The following is a 21,862-nucleotide window of genomic DNA, read 5'->3' as shown; positions in this document are numbered from 1 at the left end:
AAAATGTTATAATATTAATATTATACTTATAATAATGAACTTTAGATAACACATTTAAATCCCAATTATTTAGCTCATTCGTATTGCACAATATACATTTTTCATAGTGGACATGCATATTACACCGTACATATTGCCTGAATGTTTTGTTGCAGTAAAAAAAAAAAAACGTAGTTAACAAAAAAAATCACATCTCATAGAAATACTTTAAATTATTCTTTGTATGATAACAAGTACACAATATTTAATTTTCGCCGTATTTATTAATTTACAAAGTATACATGACGGGAATCTTATTCTGAAGGATTCCAAAAATCCGTGACCCGGAAGTACTTGGTTATTCTTGCCTGCATTACAGCAGTATCTCAAGCTCATGGCACCGAAGAGAACGATAAATAAACAGCCAAATATAGTTTTTTCCCTGTGATAAATGACACAATTGTCTTTGCAAAGGGAACTATCTGCTCTCGTTGGAACTGCGGTTTTGGAGAATCACCCAGCATTTTAAAAGGTGTTTTCTTCTGGCCTTTCACAGTTTAAACACCGTGCTCCAGACGCAACGTTCTAGCACACTTCACAAACTTCAACACCGTTTGGGAACTGCTCGGTCGTCCTCGTACAAATGTGACCTGGCAACACCAGTAAACCACGAACGGAGCTGTCATTTCTAGGTTACGACAGTAACCACCTTGTGAGGATCTGATCTGGGAAGCGAGTGCTGCAGTTTCGAGCGACACGAGGAACGCGTGTTTATGTTACTTTTTTGCACTAACTTTCTTACCGCTCAACAGGACTTCATCGTGAACGATGGATTATTAACTGTTTACATATATTCAAGCGTGTATCTAGCCAATCAGCTGAATTGGGCACACAACCAAATTGATCGATTATCGATGTTATTAATCGATTAAGGGCTGCATCAATTGCTAGAATTGAAATCAGCAATTAGGCGTGTGAATAGTTTATCTCCATTGTTCTATAATTAAACGGAGATGGAGGGTCGGGATGACAAAGGGAATAAAGAGAGTAATCTCTCGAAGCCAGATATTCAAAAGTTTGCTCTCTGGTACATTGGCTGGTCCTCCTTGGACAAGCGTACTACCCTGCCTATGCTGCCGTGGTTGGTGGCGGAGATCCGGAAGAAAAGTGAGAAGAACGAATCGGGACGCGAGACTTGTTCCGTCCAGGCCAGGGAAGTTCAACTGGTGCTCACCCCGCCGTTTATTCGATGTGTGCCCGCCAACAATGTCGCCAACTCGTCCGTCTTCATCTTCGAGCATAAAGCGCAGTTCATCTCACGTTTTATCCACAACAGTAATGACCTCACATATTTCGCCTACCTTATCCGGAGCCAGCCCGACAACCCGGAGTCTGAGATGGCATGCCATGTCTTCAGGGCATACGACCCCAACCAGGTAGGCTGTTATACATAGCGGAGGGAAGTAGGGGTGCTGCAGAACCACCTGATAAATCACCCCTAAACGTCTTCCCGGGGCTATGTTCTTATATAATTTAGGCACATATGTCACTGTCAGAACTACAGTACATCCAAACATGTTGCCATCATGCTGTCTTTACAGGTACACTCAAGTTTTGACTAACGCCAATTGTGCCACAATGGCGACCTATTCTTTAATTTGCAAGAATGTGGAGGTATGGTCCCATATTCAGCAACCTTTATAAATGGGTCAAGTACAACTGCCACATTGTTGGACCAGCTACTGGTAAGCTTAAGCTATAAAACAATAGTCAACCTTTGGAGAACTCAGAACTTTACCACAGTGGTCCTCTGTGTAGTAGGCCTAGTGATAAAATGCTGTGCTAAGGTTATCTGGTATTTGGAAAGATTCCTCAAACACACTCTTTAGAATCACCGGATAGCCTAATAAAGACACGCCTATATTGATTGGTAAATAAAAACATGATTTTGCAGCTGGTATTAAGTATTTAGTCCATTGTGGTGTTGGGATAGAATTTGCCCAGTAATGGACTAAAGGAGCCTAACTCCTTATAGTCCAAGGACCTACCATGCTCTGTTTAAAGAAGTGTCTCAAAGCTAAAAGAGCCAAATAATCCATTTAAATGTGAATCGATTCTCAATTCCGATACTTCTAGAAACAACCCCTCTACTCTCATATCAAAATAATTTCACAAATGCAAAATACACATGTATTGTGCATTGTGTTAACGTTTTAACATAGTCGCAGTCTTCCGTTTACACACAGGGTTTCGGAGACACCGATAGCACATGTTGTCCACTCTGTCTTCTTTCTGTTTTCTGTAAACAAGCAGCGTAACATGGAAATATGGGTGTGTGGGAACTGTAGCTGTAAAAGGTGTGCATTAATTTCAACCTTTTTGTTTTTTGAAAATGTATTTCTTGCTGATATGAAAAATAATGTCCTTATGCTTCCAAAACCGTACCGCAAGCAATGAGTGTTAATGTTCAGACCGAGCGTCAGTGTTTTTAACAGCACTCCCCAGTACAGAAGATGCCTTCCTCCAATGACTCTTATATGTAACGTAATGGAACTGAGAGTCATGATCAAGGGCTAGGTTAGAATAGGCAACCTGTATTTAAATATAGGCTAAAATAATCCAGATCAAGGCTGTATCCGTATGATTCAGTGGATCAAACATTTGTCAGACTGTGTTTGACAAGGGATTCATAGGCCCAATATTCTGTATTGACGTGTGCGTGCGTGCCTCCCAGGCTTGTGCTTCATGTTTACACTTGAGTCACGTGGTATGGGGTAGCCGGCCAAGAATTCTGAACTCCAAGATACCCGATGGTGCGAGGCAATGAGTTTTGGCAGAGTGTAGCCTACCTCCGGCTTCATCGAGTCGGTATCAGTCGATACTTGTAAAAATGTAATTTATTTCATGCGTAACTTGTATCAATGTTTGTCCTGTGTAGTTGCATTATTTTCTTTGTGTGCTGCAATATGTTAGCTTGTGGGATCAGGTGGCTTTGCGAGGCTAGCAATCCGTATTTTTTGGTAACTTCATTCTATGTGACCTCTGTCAAATTGTGCATATAATGACGGGGTTGCTGACAACATCTCCCTTGGCGGAGGTCGCGTAAACTGTTATTTTTACGAACTACGGATTGCAGCACCCAAAGAAAACAACTTTCAGCACTAGGCAAGGCAACATGAGCATCATTCCCCAGTTTAGCTTGCTAGTGTTGATGTTATGCAGGTTAAACTGGCTGGGTAGAAACGTGCCAGATGGACCATGAGGAACGCACCTTCCCCCACAACGACGGGGCTGTGTTCCTCTGGCTAGCTACCTCTCTGCACTTATCGGATTGCCATTACCACACGCACACACAACTTTTATTTTCCTTTGTAGGAATGATTGATCACTGTGTGTTTCTGAAGTGCTTTGTTTTGACACGTTGTACTCTACACCTGGAGCAGCTAGGCCTATGCATGGCGTGTTGCTCACTGCATAGGAGTAGACATGCCCAGGCCCTATTTACCTTAGGGGAAAAAGTGGAGTTATTTTAGGACACTGAATTTGAGTGCTCTTTTGCAGGACAAAGAACGATTAGGAGACACACAGAAGCTCCAATAGATATTCCTGAGAATGTGCTTGTTATAGAAATTGCTTGTAGACAGATTTTGTCAAGCTTGAGGACTTGCGTTAACGTTCTTCTGCATCTATCAGACTTAGACAAGTTAAGGGGATGTTCAACTTGTCATGGTACGTTTCAGAAGAAAGAGCTCCCTGACGGAAGGATGATTGATTATGAACAATAGCACAGAGTGAATATGCATAGATGTGGGCAGGCCTATGGTGCATTTTTCTCTTATATGTTGCATCTATTCTCTAATTGTGTAATGTGTTAGCTTGATCACGTTAGATGGCTTTAGAGCAGGTTTGCTTTGGTAGCCTAATTGAATGTTAGCTAGATTAGTGTCTTTTTAGTCTCAACGCTCATTATCTTATCTGACAGCACAGGTTGGATTCAGAGTTGGTGCATATGTGCATTCAGTGTCTTAGATCAGTCAGAAAAAGTTCATGAAATGACAAAGTAATAACTTAGTTACTTATAGACAACACTGTATGCCACAGCATCACAAATAACAATACAATATGCATGGCTTGGAGTTGCTATGACCCTTAACCTGGCTAGGAGTCCAGTCGAGTTCTCGCAGCCGGCAGATTGGCACTGACACACCCCTCTCTCCCTGTGTCTGGGAAATGTTGTATTGGTCACTGGGTGAATAAATAAAGAATGCCTGCATTCAGCACATGGTGGCCCCATGTGCTATAATTAACCTTCTGCATCACCACATATAGGTAAAATGTTGGAACAATGACTATTTCAGCCAAAACAGTGGCCTCATTTGAATATATTTGAAAATGCATCCTTCCGTCGTACTTTGAGGTAGCTTAATCACTGATCAGACATGACATGATTGGTGACAGCAACACAGTGGAAGCCTTTCTCACAACTATCAAATCATGTTGTATCAGGGATTTCTTCAAGGGTGGGAAGAATCAAGGATGCATTTTATAGTATTCAAACAGGGTCAAAGTTAGGGTTGGGCAGTATCCAGATTTGCATACCAGTTTTGTTTCATACCAGGGTATACAGTAGTACTGGAAGTGCACACAATGGGCGCGATTTCTTTTTTTTTGTATCCACAAAACTATTTAGGCAACATTAATCTTGATCCATGAGGGACTTGGATTTTTTCCAGTCAGATTAACTTGTGGATACCATTTCTATGTGTCTGTACCCAGTATGAAGGAAGTTAGAGGTAGTTTTGTGAGCCAATGCTAACTAGCTACACATAGACCTTTTGTCATTGCGCTAATGCTAGTTAGCAACTTCCTTCAAACTGCACGCAGAGACATAAAAATGGTATTCACAACTTCATCTGACTCTGGATAAGTAGATAATGGACCGCATTGCCAAAATCCCGAAGTATCCCTTATAGTTATAAGCAGTGGCGTAGTATGCAGCCCCCGCAAAGCTGTATTGAAAATCATACCGTTGGTATGACTAAATATCCCGGTATACGGTATATTGATCATTCTACAGAAATGGTGGCTTTCTGACCAGCCAATTTAAAAAAAAATGTTTAATTCCTTTTTTTGTCAGATTATAGTTAACCCATTAACAATGTAAATTAACATAAATGACAGCTTAATGTATTTAGATATTTTAACTACATTAAATTTAAAAAACTTGTTCCTTTTTTCACTACACTACCGTTCAAAAGTTTGGGGTCACTTAGAAAAGTTATTTTTGTTTCTGAGAGAAAATCAAAAAATGTAAATTTTTTAAAATAACATCATTGATTAGGAATACAATGTAGACATCGTTAATGTTGTAAATGACTATTGTAGCTGGAAACAGCTGATTTATTTGTATTTTTAATGGATTATCTACAGAGGCCCATTATCAGCAACCATCACTCAATGGCACGTTGTGTTAGCTAATCCAAGTTTATCATTTTAAAAGGCTAATTAATCATTAGAAAACCCTTTTGCAATTGTTAGCACAGCTGAAAACTGTTCTGATTAAAGAAGCAATAAAACTGGCCGCCTTTAGACTAGTTGAGTATCTGGAGTATCAGTATTTGTCGGTTCAATTACAGGCTCAAAATGGTCAGAAACAAAGCACTTCTGAAACTCGTCAGTCTATTCTTGTTCTGAGAAATGAAGGCTATTCCATGCGAGAAACGGAAGATCTCGTACAACGCTGTGTACTACTCCCTTCACAGAACAGCACAAACTGGCTCTAACCAGAATAGAAAGAGCAGTGGGAGGCCCCGGTGCACAACTGAGCAAAAGGACAAGTAAATTAGTGTCTAGTTTGAGAAACAGATGCCTCACAATCCTCAACTGGCAGCTTCATTAAATAAACTCATCAAAAAAAGAAACATCCCTTTTTCAGGACCCTGTCTTTCAAAGATAATTCGTAAAAATCCAAATAACTTCACAGATTTTCATTGTAAAAGGTTTATACACTGTTTCCAATGCTTGTGATCCATAAACAATTCATGAACATGCACCTGTGGAACGGTCGTTAAGACATGAACAGCTTACAGACGGTAGGCAATAAAGGTGATAGTTATGAAAACTTAGGGCACTAAAGAGGCCTTTCTACTGGCTCTGAAAAAGACCAAAAGAAAGATGCCCAGGGTCTCTGCTCATCTGTGTGAACGTGCTTTAGACATGCTGCAAGGAGGCATGAGCACTGCAGATGTGGCCAGGGCAATAACTTGCAATGTCCGTACTGTGAGACGCTTAAGACAGTGCTACAGGGAGACCGAACGGACAGCTGATCATCCGAACATCACACCTGCGGGACTGGTACAGGATGGTAACAACTGCCCGAGTTACACCAGGAATGCACAATCCCTCCGTCAGTGCTCAGAGTGTATGCAATAGGCTGAGAGAGGCTGGACTGAGGGCTTGTAGGCCTGTTGTAAGGCAGGTCCTCACCAGACATCACCGGCAACAAAGTCGCCTATGGGCACAAACCCACCGTCGCTGGACCAGACAGGACTGTCAAAAGTTTGAAGGACACAATTATTTCATTTGAAAATAATGATGTATTACCTTGTCAACGTCTTGACTATTTCCTATTCATTTTGTAACTCATTTCATGTATATTTTCATGGAAAACAAGGACATTTCTAAGTGACCCCAAACTTTTGAACGGTGGTGTATGTTAATGACAATTCAGGCTTTCCACAATGTAATTTGACTTTTAATTTGCAGATATAATCAGTCAAAAGGTTGACAATAATATTAATGTTTTTGGATTAGTCATTATTTGCTTGAATATTTTTTTTAAACATTTCTATAATTACACCAGTGACCAGTAACACAAATGACAAATCTTCAGACCTATTCTATTAAAACTACAAGGAACATTAACACCGGTGACATCTGCAGAAATATAGAATATCTAAGATGGCGGCCACAGTAGCTCAAACCACACTTCTTAAATTGTAAATAAATCACTTAATCATTTGATTTGATCAGTTATTTTAGTCAAATTTCCTTTCCCCTACTACAAACTGTGTAACACCGGTGATGCATCTTAAGGCTTCGCATGAAATTACCAAATTAATAATTAAGTTGCTAACATATGTCAAAAGACCGTAAAGACAATCATACTACCAATTATCACCCTTTGGCACTAAAATAGATTACAAGTATTATGGACACGTTGGAAGTGGTCGATAAATTGAGGCTTAAAAACACGGACCTTTATAAAATTTATATTTGAAAGAGGCTAAATCAAGCAAGTCGGATTGATTACTTTCTGCTATCCTTTTTCTACGGTGCCAAAAGTGGAAAAAAGTACGTATTGAATGCGATCAGACCATCAGCTTATAGCCCTCCATGTAACTACGACAGACTTTCCACAAGGGCTGATATATTGGAAATGTGATCAGTTTAACGGACAGTAAATTAATGAAAGCTAAGGAGTAAATAAAAAATAATTGTGTAATACAGGTTCAGTGTATCCACTTAAAGTATAGGAGGCCTTTTTAAGTGTGTTTTTACAGGCCATTCAATTAAATCTTCATCCCAAAAAACGATTTGGTCAAGCGAGAAATTAAGTTTTAATGTCACATGCACAAGTACAGTGAGATGCCTTTTCTTGCAAATTCAAAACCCAACAATGCAATAATAACAATGTATTGCTACAAAACAATACAAGAGAAATATGAAATACACAATTAAGTAAGCATACATATATACAGGAAATATTTAAGTCAGTTCCAGTACCTTATTTACAGTGCATTTGGAAAATATTCCACATTTAGTTACGTTACAGCCTTATTCTAAAATGAAGGAAAATGTACAATTTAATTCATTACGCTACACACTACCCAATAATGACAGAGTGAAACGGGTTTCTAGAAACTTTTGCAAATTTATTAAAAATAAAACGGATACCTTAAGTATTCAGGTCCTTTGCTATGACACTCGAAATTGAGCTCAGGTGCATCCTGTTTCCATTGCTCATCCTTGATGTTTCTAACTTGACTGGAGTGCACCTGTGGTAAATTCCATTGATTGAACATGATTTGAAAAGGCACACACCTGTCTATATAAGGTCCCACAGTTGACAGTGCATGTCAGAACAAAAACCAAGCCATGATGTCGAAGGAATTGTTCGTAGAGCTCCGAGACAGGATTGTGTCGAGGCACAGATCTAGGGAACGGTACCAACATATTTTTGCAGCATTGAAGGTCCCCAAGAACACAGTGGAAGAATGGAAGAAGTTTCCCGGACAAAACTGAGCAATCATGGGAGAAGGCCCTTTGGTCAGGGAGGTGACCAAGAACCCGTTGGTCACTCTGACAGAGCTCCAGAGTTCCTCTGTGGAGATGGGAGAACCTTCCAGAAGGACAACCATCTCTGCAGCACTCCACCAATCAGGCCTTTATGGTAGAGTGGCCAGATGGAAGCCACTCCTCAGTAAAAGGCACATGACAGCCAGCTTGGAGTTTGCCAAAAGGCACCTAAATACTCTCAAACCATGAGAAACAAGATTGATAAAATGAAGATTGAGCTCTTTGGCCTGAATGCCAAGCGCCACATCTGGAAGAAACCTGACACCATCTCTACGGTAGCATCATGCTGTAGGGATGTTTTTCAGGGACTGGGATTGAGGGAAAGATGAACGGAGCAAATAACATCTCTGGAGAGACCTGGAAATAGCTGTGCTGCGATGCTCCCCATCCAACCTGACAGGGCTTGAGAGGATCTGCAGAGAAGGATGGGAGAAACTCCCCAAATACAGGTGTGCCAAGCATGTAGCGTCATACCCAAGAAGACTCGGCTGTAATCACTGCCAAAAGTGCTTCGACAAAGTACTGAGTGAAGGGTCTGAATTCTTATGTAAATGTTATCTTTTTTAATAATTCTATCTTTTTTTAATTAAAAAAATTGTTGCTTTGTCATGGGGTATTATGTAGATTGATTAGAAGAAACAAATATTTATTCAATTTTAGAAAAAGGCTGTAACAAAATATGGAAAAACTCAAGTGGTCTGAATACTTTCCGAATGCACTGTATATGTGCAGGGATACTGGAGTGATAGAGGTAGATATGTATCGGGTTAAAGGGACTAGGCAACGGGGTATAAAATAAACAGAGTAGCAGCAGCTTGCATGTCAGTGCTGTGTTAGAGTCAGTATAAATGTATGTACATATGTGTGGGTGTTGGAGAGACACTATGTGTGAGTGTTTGGGGCCCTGTCAGTGTGCATAGAGACAGTGCAAATATTGACATACAAGGTAAACTCGGTCCATGTAGCTATTTTGTTAGTTATTTAACAGTTTTTTTGCTTTGGGATATAATTTTGGTGTCAGACTTGATGCACCGGTACCTCTTGCAGCAGAGAAAATAGTATATGGCTTGGGTGGTTGGGGTCTTTGATTTTCCAGGCCTTATTTTCTCACCACCTGATAGAGGTTCTGGATGGCAGGGAGCTCGGCCCCAGTGATGTACTGGGCTGTCTGCACAACCCTCTGTAGTGCAATTAGTTCGAGGCTGGTGCTATTGCAATACCAAGCAGTGATGCAGCCAGTCAATATGCTCGAAATGGTACAGCTTAAGCTGTAGAACCTTCTCAAACTTTTTCAACCTCCTGAGTGGGAAGAGGCACTGTCGCGCTTTCTTCACGACGGTGCGGGTGTTTGGACCATTTTAAGTCTAGTGATTTGGACACCAAGGAACTTGAAGCTGTCTACCTGCTCTACTGTCACCCCTTTGATGTGGATGGGTGTGGGCTCGCCACCCTGTTTCCTATAGTTCACGATCAGCTCCTTGGTCTTGCTGACGTTGAGGGAGAGGTTGTTGCTCCGCCACCACACTGCCAGGTTACCGACCTCCTCCCTGTAGGCTGACTCCTCGTTGCCGGTGATCATGCCTACCCCCATTGTGTCGTCAGCAAACTTGATAATGGTGTTGGAGTTGTGCGTGGCCCCGTAAACCGGGAGTACAGCAGGGGACAATTTTATAATACATTTTAAAAATCCTTTGAAGTTCCTCCAACTTCACTTGAATGGTGCTGTGATATCAATTTCCTTAAACATCGGGTTAAACTGGCTGCAACACAAACTTACAATTACAAAGGACACACTACAGTTGGCAATGTACTCCTTTTTGACTGGGAAAACCCCTGGCCTTGATGGCATTGCAATAGAAATATATCAAACATTTGATAAATTATTGAAAGATCCACACATGTTTTAATTATTCACATATAAATTGTAAACTGTCTGACACACAAATAAGGGTTGATTACTCTTCTACTGAAGCAGGAGCCAGGGGGACAGTATAATGACCCAGTCTCTCTAAAAGATTGGAGGCCTCTCACCCTTCAATGTTGAAATGCAAAAATATTGTTAAAATGTATTGCTCAGAATTGAATATTTAAGGGATTAGAAATGAATGGATTAGAAACAAAGGTATCTGTGTATGCCGATTTATTCAAGTTCTCTCTCACAATGTTCAACTGAACGGTCTTATTTAGGACCTTGATCATTTCTCCAGTTTATCTTGATTTAAAACCCAAATACAAAAGTTGCAGCAAATAATTACAGTAAGTAAGATCAAACAAAAAACCTACTTAACACTTGCATTCGTAAGGATTCGGTATCTAAAAGACACACTTTAAATTGCTATATGGTCTCCCAATTGAAATGGTGAAGTGATGTGCTTGATGTACACATTCCTGAAAGTTGAATGATCTTGCAACTATCCATTTTGATAGAAAACTTTGTCAAATAGATAGGATGTCCATCTATGGGGGAATTGCACTGATTTAATTCTCTAGTGATACCACAGTTTACATATCTATTCGTGGCTCTACCGACTCCAGGATAATGTTTTTTTTTCAAGTTACAGGAACAAAAAATATTACATTTTATTTGGAATGGAAAACCTGATTTTTAAAAGTTAACCGGGTATATTTCTTTAATAAATGAGTTTGGAGGGATTAAACTTAAATATCAAGGCATTAAACCTCTGTTAAAGCTTATAATTATACCAAAACGATATCTAAATCCAAACTGGTTTCTAGTAGGCTAATAAGAGGGGCACATCCACTGTTTTAAAATGGGGGTCTTTGCTCTGTTTAAACCCTATTTTAAAGTGTCCTTATTTTTAAATGAAGCTATACAGAGTTACAATTCCAATTTTATCCTCCAGTAGAGGCAGAATCTATATTACAGCAAATAAATAAACGCCAATGTACTGATAGAGGATAAACCCATTTTCGTGGAGAGAATGTATAGGAAAGGTATCATGTTCATAAATGACATTGTAAACAACGACGGTAGAATTGTCAACAATTAATCCATGTGTATGCACAATATCAAACTATAACCAACTCATTGCAGCTCTACCACAGAAATGGCAATTAGGAATTCATTTGTTTGTCTGCCACCAATTAAAAATCATAAATGGCTTAAAATTACTAATCCATTTTATGATTTATATCTGTTTCACTTATTGTCAAGAGGGTTTGCAACTATGCCACATAAAATTCAAGAGAGTTGGGAACAGATTTCCGATGTCCCAATACCATGGTTTATGAACTGATATGCAAAACAACAATTGATGCATCAGTTTAAGCTGTTATATAAAAATCTCGCTACAAAAAGAATGCTCAGTGTATAGGTTATTCAAGTCAGACCGGTGCAGACTCTGTCATGTGGAACCAGAATCAATAGAACATCTCTTTTGGTACTGTCCATTGGTTGCTTGTTTTTGGAGTCTTGTCCAGGAATGGTTGTTATGCCATAATATCAGGTTGCAGTTGGACCTGCAAACTGTATTACAGGGGGATGTGAAGGACCACAGTCAGCCAATAAGAAATATCATTGTGCTCTTGGGAAAAATGGACATTTTTGGGGGGCAATTTCAGAAGGAATTGTTGCAGATGGGGAGGTTCAAGTCCCCAGTGAGACACCATGGGAGAATGGAGGGATGTTTTACTAGATGAAATGTCAGAATTATATTTTATTGGGAAAGATGGGTGGCTGTCTGAAGGGTGGAATTGATGAGTGGTGGACTTGATGAGTGTTGGAATAGTTATATACACAAATGTACAGTATAAATGTTTGAGGTCCTCCAATCAGGAGTGGGAATGTTATATATATTTTGCATTTCTCTTTTTAATGTCTTGTGGTTTGGTTTTATGCTTGTGAGTGTGCTGGTCCTGGTAGTTATGGGTGCCTTGCCGGCGTCTCAGGGCGGGTAGCGGTGGGAGCAGCCATTTATATTGTCTGTATTGTTATTTTACTTAGTAAAAAAGAAGAATAGAAACATAGGAAGAAAGAGTGCAGACTCACTATGTGCTTTTCAAAACAGCCCCGCCTCCATGAACCTTTGACACAGTAAGAAGTTGGCAAGGATGTTGCAGTTGTTGTTTTTTTATGGTGGTTTTTACAATAGTGGAACACTAGTGACTTGAAATTGAGGGACAGCTATTCCCTGTAAATGATTTATAATATTTAGTTGATGTTTAAGTAATCCACTAAATAACTAAAACTTTCCTTTGTATTCTGACATTTTATAGTGGGAGAATTATTATAATTTTTTACTCAATGTCACTAAGCCACTAGTCATTTCTTGCAATATAACTGTCCTACATATGTTTTATTAACAATAAAACACGTAAATTAAAACAAACATATTTTTTGTGTCATTATCTGACTTTTTAAATTATTGTCTTGGTGTTTAAGTAGGGGGACAGGAAAGTAGAATGACCCCTATACAGTATATTCCCCCCAAGCGTAGTCAAAAGTATGTGTAGGCTCATTAAAGGAATACTCCAGTATTTTGGCAGAGTCAGATGAACTCGTGGATACAGTTTTTCTTTTAAATATATCACTGCATGCAGTTTGAAGGAAGTTAACTAGTGTTAGCTCAATTGCTAACTAGCGTTAGGGCAATGATCGGAAGGCTATGGTAACTGCTAGTAGATACCATATACTTACAGGCATTGCGCTGATGCTAGTTAGCATTGGCTCGCAAAACGACTTAATACTGGATGCAGAGGCGACCTAAAAATGGTATCAACGAGTTAATCTGACTCTGGGGAAGTAGATAAAATGCTTCATTGCCAACATCCCGAAGTATCCCTTTAAAGCTAATTAAAGCATGCTGGAGCGGCATGTACTAAATAACAGGCTCTCTGTTTCTTTACTCAACATAGATCTATTATTGGCCCGGCAGCAACAGTGTGTTAATCAGGGATGTGCACACATCTCTTGTTCATTCTTGGACCACTGGGTGACCCTTAGCATGGAATCCACCTTCTGCTGTGTCCTTGGGTCTGTCCTGTCCTATTCTTTTTCTGAGCCAGTCAACTCAAGGTCCCGGTGACACCTGGGCTGCCTAGTTTAGTCCCCCCAAGCCAAGTCAAATGTGAGGAGCGTGACCAGGTTGGTGCTAAAACCACTGACCCGGAATGGCTGAGGTCGTCATAATGTGACTAAATGGATCTACACACAATGTAGGGTATTGTGTGTGGATTGCTAGTCAAGTAAGACACATCTCTTTGCTAGTCAAAGTAGATTGCTGAGGATTTTTATTTAATCCATTTAAAAGGCTGTAATGTAACAAAGTGGAAAAAGTCCATGGGTCTGAATACCTTCTGAAGACACTATGTATGTATGCATACTAGAGGTCGACCGATTATGATTTTTCAACGCCGATAGCGATTATTGGAGGACCAAAAAAGCCGATACCGATTAATCGGCCGATTTAAATTTTTTAAATTTATTTTTAACATGTATTTATTTATATCTATTTTTGTAATAATGACAATTACAACAATACTGAATGAACACTTATTTTAACTTAATATAATACATCAATAAAATCAATTTAGCCTCAAATAAATAATGAAACATGTTCAATTTGGTTTAAATAATGAAAAAACAAAGTGTTGGAGAAGAAAGTAAAAGTGCAATATGTGCCATGTAAGAAAGCTAACATTTAAGTTCCTTGCTCAGAACATGAGAACATATGAAAGCTGGTGGTTCCTTTTAATATTGAAGACAACAGTCTTCAATATTCCCAGGTAAGAAGTTTTAGGTTGTAGTTATTATAGGATTATTTCTCTCTCTACAATTTGTATTTCATATACCTTTGACTATTGGATGTTCTTATAGGCACTTTAGTATTGCCAGTGTAACAGTATAGCTTCCATCCCTCTCCTCGCCCCTACCTGGGCTCGAACCAGGAACACATCGACAACAGCCACCCTCGAAGCAGCGTTACCCATGCAGAGCAAGGGGAACAACTACTCCAAGTCTCAGAGCGAGTGACGTTTCAAATGCTATTAGCGCGCACCCCGCTAACTAACTAGCTAGCCATTTCACATCAGTTACACCAGCCTAATCTCGGGAGTTGATAGGCTTGAAGTCATAAACAGCTCAATGCTTGAAGCATTGCAAAGAGCTGCTGGCAAAACGCACGAAAGTGCTGTTTGAATGAATGCTTACGAGCTTGCTGGTGCATACCATCGCTCAGTCAGACTGCTCTATCAAATCATAGACTTAATTATTACATAATAACACACAGAAATACGAGCCTTAGGTCATTAATATGGTCGAATCCGGAAACTATCATCTCAAAAACAAAATGTTTATTCTTTCAGTGAAATACGGAACCGTTCCATATTTTATCTAACGGGTGGCATCCATAAGTCTAAATATTCCTGTTACATTGCACAACCTTCAATGTTATGTCATAATTACGTAACATTCTGGCAAATTAGTTCGTAATGAGCCAGGCGGCCCAAACTGTTGCATATATCCTGACTCTGCGTGCAATGAACGCAAGAGAAGTGACACAATTTCACCTGGTTAATATTGCCTGCTTACCTGGATTTCTTTTAGCTAAATATGCAGGTTTAAAAATATATACTTCTGTGTATTGATTTTAAGAAAGGCATTACTGTTTATGGTTAGGTACACGTTGGAGCAACGACAGTCCTTTTTCGCGAATGCGCACTGCATCGATTATATGCAGGACACGCTAGATAAACTAGTAATATCATCAACCATGTGTAGTTCTAACTTGTGATTATGATTGATTGTTTTTTATAAGTTTAATGCTAGCTAGCAACTTACCTTGGCTTCTTACTGCATTCGCGTAGCACGCGGGCTCCTCTTGAGGCAGGTGGTTAGAGAGTTGGACTAGTTAACCGTACGGTTGTAAGATTGAATCCCTGAACTGACTAGGTAAAAATCTGTCATTCTGCCCCTGAACAAGGCAGTTAACCCACCGTTCCTAGGCCGTCATTGAAAATAAGAATGTGTTCTTAACTGACTTGCCTAGTAAAAAAAAAAGAAAACTCCATCCAAAATTATTTCCGATTGTTATGAAAACTTGAAATCGGCCCTAATTATTCGGACATTACGATTAATCGGTCGACCTCCAGTCTCAACGTTAACAGTGAAGAGGCGACTCCGCAATGCTGTTCCTCTGTCCAGTGTCTGTCCCCCCCCCCCCCCCCATCTTAATCTTTTATTTTTATTGGCCAGTCTGAGATATGGCTTTTTCTTTGCAACTCTGCCTAGAAGGCCAGCATCCCGGAGTCGCCTCTTCACTGTTGACATTAAGATCCTCCACCAAATTTCACAGTGGGTGCGGGACCTGGAGAGGCCTACAAGCCACAGTATCTCGCACCCACTGACATTTGGTGGAGGATCGGTGATGATCTGGGGGTGCTTCAGCAAGGCTGGAATGGGGCAGATTTGTCTTTGAATCGCATGAATCGAGCCACGTACGAGGTTGTCCTGGAAGAACTTGCTTCCTTCTGCTCTGACAATGTTCCCCAACTCTGAGGATTGGTTTTTCCAGCAGGTCAATCAAGAAGGACCACCAGATCAAGACCCTGTCATGGCCAGCCCAATCTCCAGACCTGAACCCCATTGAAAACCTCTGGAATGTGATCAAGAGGAAGCTGGATGGTCACAAGCAATCAATCAAAGCCGAGCTGCTTGAATTTTTGCACCAGGAGTGGCATAAAGTCACCCAACATCAATGTGAAAGACTGGTGGAGAGCATGCCAAGACGCATGAAAGCTGTTATTGAAAATCAGGTTTATTCCACCAAATATTGATTTCTGTTCTTCCTAAGTTAAAACATTTAGTATTGTGCTTTTAAAAAATGAAAATTAACTTATTTTCTTTGCATTATTTGAGGTCTGACAACACTGCACCTTTTTTGTTATTTTGACCAGTTGTAATTTTCTGCAAATAAAAGCTCTAAATCAGTGGTTCTCAATCCTGGTCCCGGGGACCCAAAGGGGTGCACATTTCTGTTTTTGCCCTAGTCATCAACGCCTTTTGATGAGTCGATGATTTGCCCTAGCTGTGTAGTGCTAGGGCAAAAACAAAAATGTGCACCCCTTTGGTTCCCCGGGACCAGGATTGAGAACCAGTGCTCTAAAATCCAACATTTTCATTTGGGAGAAATGTTGTCAGTAGTTTATAGAATAAAACTAAAATGTTAATTTTACCCAAACGCATACCTATATATACTAAAACCAGAGAAAATGATAATGTTGCATTGGTCTCTTAATTTTTTTCCGAAGGATGTATATAATGCCTTCGGAAAGTAATTATTTTTGGGTCACTGGCCTTAATGTAATACCCCATAATGTCAAAGAGGAATTATGATATTAGAAATGTTTACAAACTAATTAAAAATGCAATGCTGAAATGTCTTGAGTCAATAATTATTCAACACCTTTGTTATGGCAAGCTTAAATAAGTTCGGGAGTTGCTTTAACAAGTCACAATAAATTGCATGGACTCATTATGTGTGCAATAAGAGTGTTTAACATGATTTTGAATGACTGCCTCATCTCTGTACCCCACAAAAAAACAATTATCTGTAAGGTCCCTCATTTGAGCAGTGAATTTCAAACACAGATTCAACCACAAAGACCAGGTAGTTTTTCCAATGCCTCGCAAAGAAGGGTAAAGAAAAAAGCAGACATTGAATATCCGTTGGTGAAGGTATGAATTATACTTTGGATGGTGCATCAATACACCCAGTCACTACAAAGATCCAGGCGTCCTTCCTAACTCAGTTGCCAAAGAGAAGGAAAACCACTCAAGCATTTCATCATGAGGCCAATCGTGACTTTAAAACAGAGTTTAATGGTTGTGAGGGTAGAACATTGAGGATGGATCACAACATTGTAGCTACTCCACAATACTAACCAAAGTGAAAAGGAAGCCTGTACAGTATATAAATATTTTAAAAAATGCATCCTGTTTGCAGCAAGGCACTAAAGTAATGCTGCAAAAACAATTGGCAAAGCAATTTACTTATTGTCCTGAATATAAAGTGATATGTTTGGGGCAAATCCAAAACAACGTATTACTGCCTACAATTCTCCATATTTTCAAGTATAGTGGTGGCTGCATCATGTTATGGGTATGCTTGTAATCGTTATGGACTGGGAAGTTTTCCAGGATAAAGAACCATTCATTCTCGCTGTCAATAATTCTACTGTTGTATCTAGGGTTGGGCAATATCTAGATATTCATATCGTCCTATCGTCCTTCATTCACACTGGGTTTTACGTTATTACCGGCTTAGTACACAAGGGTTCGCCCAAAAAACACAAAGCCCATTGGGCATCTATTACCAGAATGCTACTAAAATTAGCGCAAGTAATAGTGAATTTCAAATGGAGGCTGCTTGCTGAATATGTTAACGAACGCAATTTGAAAATAAACAAATTGCAAAGACAGGCAGCCCCGCTCCTAAAGTAATACATATATACAGTTGAAGTCAGAATTTTATATACACTTAGGTTGGAGTAATTAAAATGCGTTTTTCAACAACTCCACAAATTTCTTTTTAACAAACTATAGTTTTGGCAAGTCGTTTAGGACATCTACTTTATGCATAACACAAGTAATTTTTCCAACAATTGTTTGCAGACATTATTTCACTTATAATTCACTATCACAATTCCAGTGGGTCAGAAGTTTACATACACTAAGTTGACTGTGCCTTTAAACAGCTTAGAACATTTCAGAAAATTATGTCATGACTTTAGAAGCTTTTGAACGGCTAATTGACATCATTTGAGTCAATTGGAGGTGTACCTGTGGATGTATTTCAAGGCCTACCTTCAAACTCAGTGCCTATTTGCTTGACATCATGGGGAAATCAGCCAAGACCTCAGAAAATAAATTGTAGACCTCCGGAAGTCTGGTTCATCCTTGGGAGCAATTTCCAAATGCCTGAAGGTACCACGTTCATCTGTGCAAACAATAGTACGTAAGTATAAACACCATGGGACCACGCAGCCGGCATACCGCTCAGGAAGGAGACGTGTTCTGTCTCCTAGAGATGAACGTACTTTGGTGCGAAAAGTGCAAATCAATCCCAGAATAACAGCAAAGGACCCTGTGAAGATGCTGTGGGAAACAAGTACAAAATTATCTATATCCACAGTAAAAAGAGTCCTATATCGACAACCTGAAAGGCCGCTCAGCAATGGGGGAGGCTTGCAAGCCGAAGAACATCATCCCAACCGTGAAGCACGGGGGTGGCAGTATCACGTTGTGGGGGTGCTTTTCTGCAGGAGGGACTGGTGCACTTCACAAAATAGATGACATCATGAGGACGGAAAATTATGTGGATATATTGAAGCAAAATCTCAAGACATCAGTCAGAAAGTTAAAGCTTGGTCACAAATGGGTCTTCCAAATCGACAATGACCCCAAGCATACTTCCAAAGTTGTGGCAAAATGGCTTAAGGACAACAAAGTCAAGGTGTTGGAGTGGCCATCACAAAGCCTTGACCTCAATCCTATAGAAAATTTGTGGGCAGAACTGTAAAAGCGTGTGCGAGCAAGGAGGCCTACAAACCTGACTCGGTTGCACTAGCTCTGTCAGGAGGAATGGGCCAAAATTCACCCAACTTATTGAAGGCTACCTGAAACATTTGACCAAAGTTAAACAATTTAAAGGCAATTCTACCAAATACTAATTGAGTGTATGTAAACTTCTGACCCATTGGGAATGTGATATAAGAAATAAAAGCTGAAATAAATCATTCTCTACTTTTATTCTGGCATTTCACATTCTTAAAATAAAGTGGTGATCCTATCTGACCTAAAACAGGGAATTTTTACTAGGATTAAATGTCAGGAATTGTGAAACTGAGTTTAAATATATTTGGCTAAGGTGTATGTGATCTTCCGACTTCAACTGTATGTAGTAGAAAGCGATGGGTTAGAAGTCTACATAACCAACCCATAAAGTAAAATTTAACATCCATATATATGGCCAGCTATGTAAACTATAACATTGATTTATCCTGCAATAGAGGGGAAAGTAAGGGGAAAGTAATCTAAAAATAATGTATTGTAATCAGAATATGTTACTGAGTTTGGGTAATCCAAAAGTTACGTTACAGATTACAATTTTGGACAGGTAACAGATTACATTAAGGAAGTAACCTACCCAAACCTTGTACATTCCACGAAAGTAGGATAATGTCGCCACACTGTGGCAAAGTGGTCGAGTTACCAGAAGCCTTATGAAACTATTATTTGGTCCTCAAATACATTACATTTGTAGCAGTAGGGCTGGCGCAACACGTAAAGAGAAAAGGACAAATGAAAAACACACAAACGTTCAATCCCTAACAGTTTTGGTGTGAGTTCTGCCACAAACTGTGTTGGTCTGCCCTTCTCAATTTTTTTATTCCAAGCCTGCGATTTTGTTTTTCGAACGCCTGGAACGTCCCTAGGTCAATTACCTTGTTTAATAGCTTTGTTTGCTGTTAGTAGCTCTTCATACTGCCCCTCGAGGGTGGTGATGCGTGTCTTGTGGTAACCTGCCTTTCCTTCCAGATCAATAATGCGAGTTGTATGATCAGCCAGGGAGGTTTGCACTGATTGTAAGGATAAGTCCAGATGATTTAAATAGAGCGTTCATGTCCTCTTCCATTTTCTTGATAGCTGCTAATTTGATAGTTTTTGAAGGCTCCAGGGGTTCAGGCACTTTGGGACTTTGCCGTCTTTCTTACCTGGTTGTTTTTGGATTAATTAGTCTCCCCTTTGCCGCGTTTCTCGTAGTTGGAGAAGCGTCTACTCCATGTGGTGCTCACTAGCGCCCCCCGTTTTGGACACATATGTAACCCCTTATTTTTGTTTCCACAAAACTACTTCCGTACTTCCATTCATTTGTATGGGTTACCGTCAGACGAGTCCAGTGAGTCTCATCTTTCCGTAGAGTGTAGGCCAAACCGTTTGGACGCAGCAGACGTTTTCGTTAGAAAGATTTTTTGTAATGTCTCATGGTCTGACAAACACCACCGTAGCTCGGCCGCCTTCCACCGCAGATGCGGGAGGCCGATATAGGCAGATGTGGTGGATTGACATGCAGCCTTGGTAAAAAAAAACATACCTCAAACTTTAACTGATGGATTTTGATAGGGATTTTTAAAATTATGTTACTTAGATTTACGCACTGGTGAATCAATAGACTTAAGGATTAAAGGTTGTTTCCAATCCCTTCTCTCTTCCCTTGGCGCTACAGCCTACTGCTGCAGACTAGACTAAACCTAGGGAACAAGTGCCTCCACTTCACTGTCTGGGGTTTGGGTTCACTGCAAATAATTTATTAAATTAAATGGTGGCACAGGGTTACTTTACCTATGAATAACAAATGGACTGTTAAATTGTTAAACAGACATCCTGTATCATGTTTTCTATTATTGGCCTAGAGGTGCTAGACAAATCATGGCTTACCAAGGCCGTATAGGCTAGCAGTGATTCCACCCCCCTCCCTCAGAGCTATTTTGGGCTCAGAATTGCCTTGGCTTTTCAGCAAGACAAGGCTGTCAGCTAAGTTCGTGTCACAAAAGCAATCTCTGCATCTTTTTGACTGGCTGATTTTGAAGCTCTTTGGTGTGAAGGTCTTTGAACATGTTTAATAGAGGAAGGGTTGTGAAACTAGACACCAGACAACATAGAGGATATTCCGTAGTCTCTCTAGACAGACGGGTTTGCCTCCCACATTGTACCAATGTTCCAGCGTACATGTCTGTACTTAGACCAACGTTATTTTGGCAGAGAGCAAAGGGCAGAGCTAGGACGTGTGCCGGAAATCCGTCCAGAGCCCATCTGTTCATGTTATTTGTAAATGTTCCTGGTAGCTAGCTAAATGGAACTCGTGGAGGATATTTTCAGTGAGTGTGTTTTGCAAGTGAGTAGTTTGCATGCGCCACTAATTTAGCATTACAAGCTTACAACCACTGACTGGCTGTGGCAAAAATTTGCAGAGCCATCTGTGTGAGCATTGTCTGCCTGTTTCCAATTTTTAAACCCTGCCTACTCAAACTTGTGATTTGTTGGAAGAGTTGTCTGTCTGAAGAGCACCCTGACCAAATTGGCCAAGACACAATCCAACATGATTCCCAGACCTAGTGCTGTTGTCCTTGCTGCGGGACGATTTTTAGTCTTGAGTGGATGGTAACTGTAAGGGTGTGTTCAGTCTCTGGTCTGCTGCATGTAGAATAACCTAGCCTGTTCATGGCATCGATGTCGCTGGGATACAGAGGTCCAGTATCTTTGGGCTAATTTTGCGAGCACGGTGTAGCCTACTCCTCATTTTTGTCTCCTAATATGAAATTACACCTGGCTACCTGTAGCCTTTATTTATTCTGCTTGTCAGACATAATACAATGTGGCCCCTTGAAAGCGCCACGGCTATGTTTGTCCGTCTGTTAGTTGTTGGTAGGCTACACTAATAGATTTTTAAATGCCAATACAAAATCTTCTCTGGAGATATGAACGGGCATTTTACTTGTCTGCAAA

General features: G+C 40.1%; 1 protein-coding gene across 2 annotated transcripts in view; it reads left to right on the top strand.

Annotated features, from left to right (window-relative positions):
* The first annotated feature begins 344 nt into the window (after positions 1-344).
* tbc1d4 (TBC1 domain family, member 4) overlaps positions 345-21,862 on the top strand; it is a 128,607-nt gene continuing 107,089 nt past the window's right edge. For both annotated transcript variants that reach the window (XM_023981807.2, XM_023981806.2), the window contains exon 1: positions 345-1,415. In XM_023981807.2, the coding sequence (XP_023837575.1) occupies positions 993-1,415 (423 nt within the window). In that variant the 5' untranslated portion in view covers positions 345-992. The remainder of the gene's footprint in view (positions 1,416-21,862) is intronic.

This window comes from Salvelinus sp. IW2-2015, linkage group LG36, assembly GCF_002910315.2.
Source record: "Salvelinus sp. IW2-2015 linkage group LG36, ASM291031v2, whole genome shotgun sequence".
NCBI classification, from domain to species: Eukaryota; Metazoa; Chordata; class Actinopteri; order Salmoniformes; family Salmonidae; genus Salvelinus; species Salvelinus sp. IW2-2015.
The sequence above is the reverse complement of the archived record's forward strand: the minus strand, read 5'-3'. Positions and strand labels throughout refer to the sequence as shown.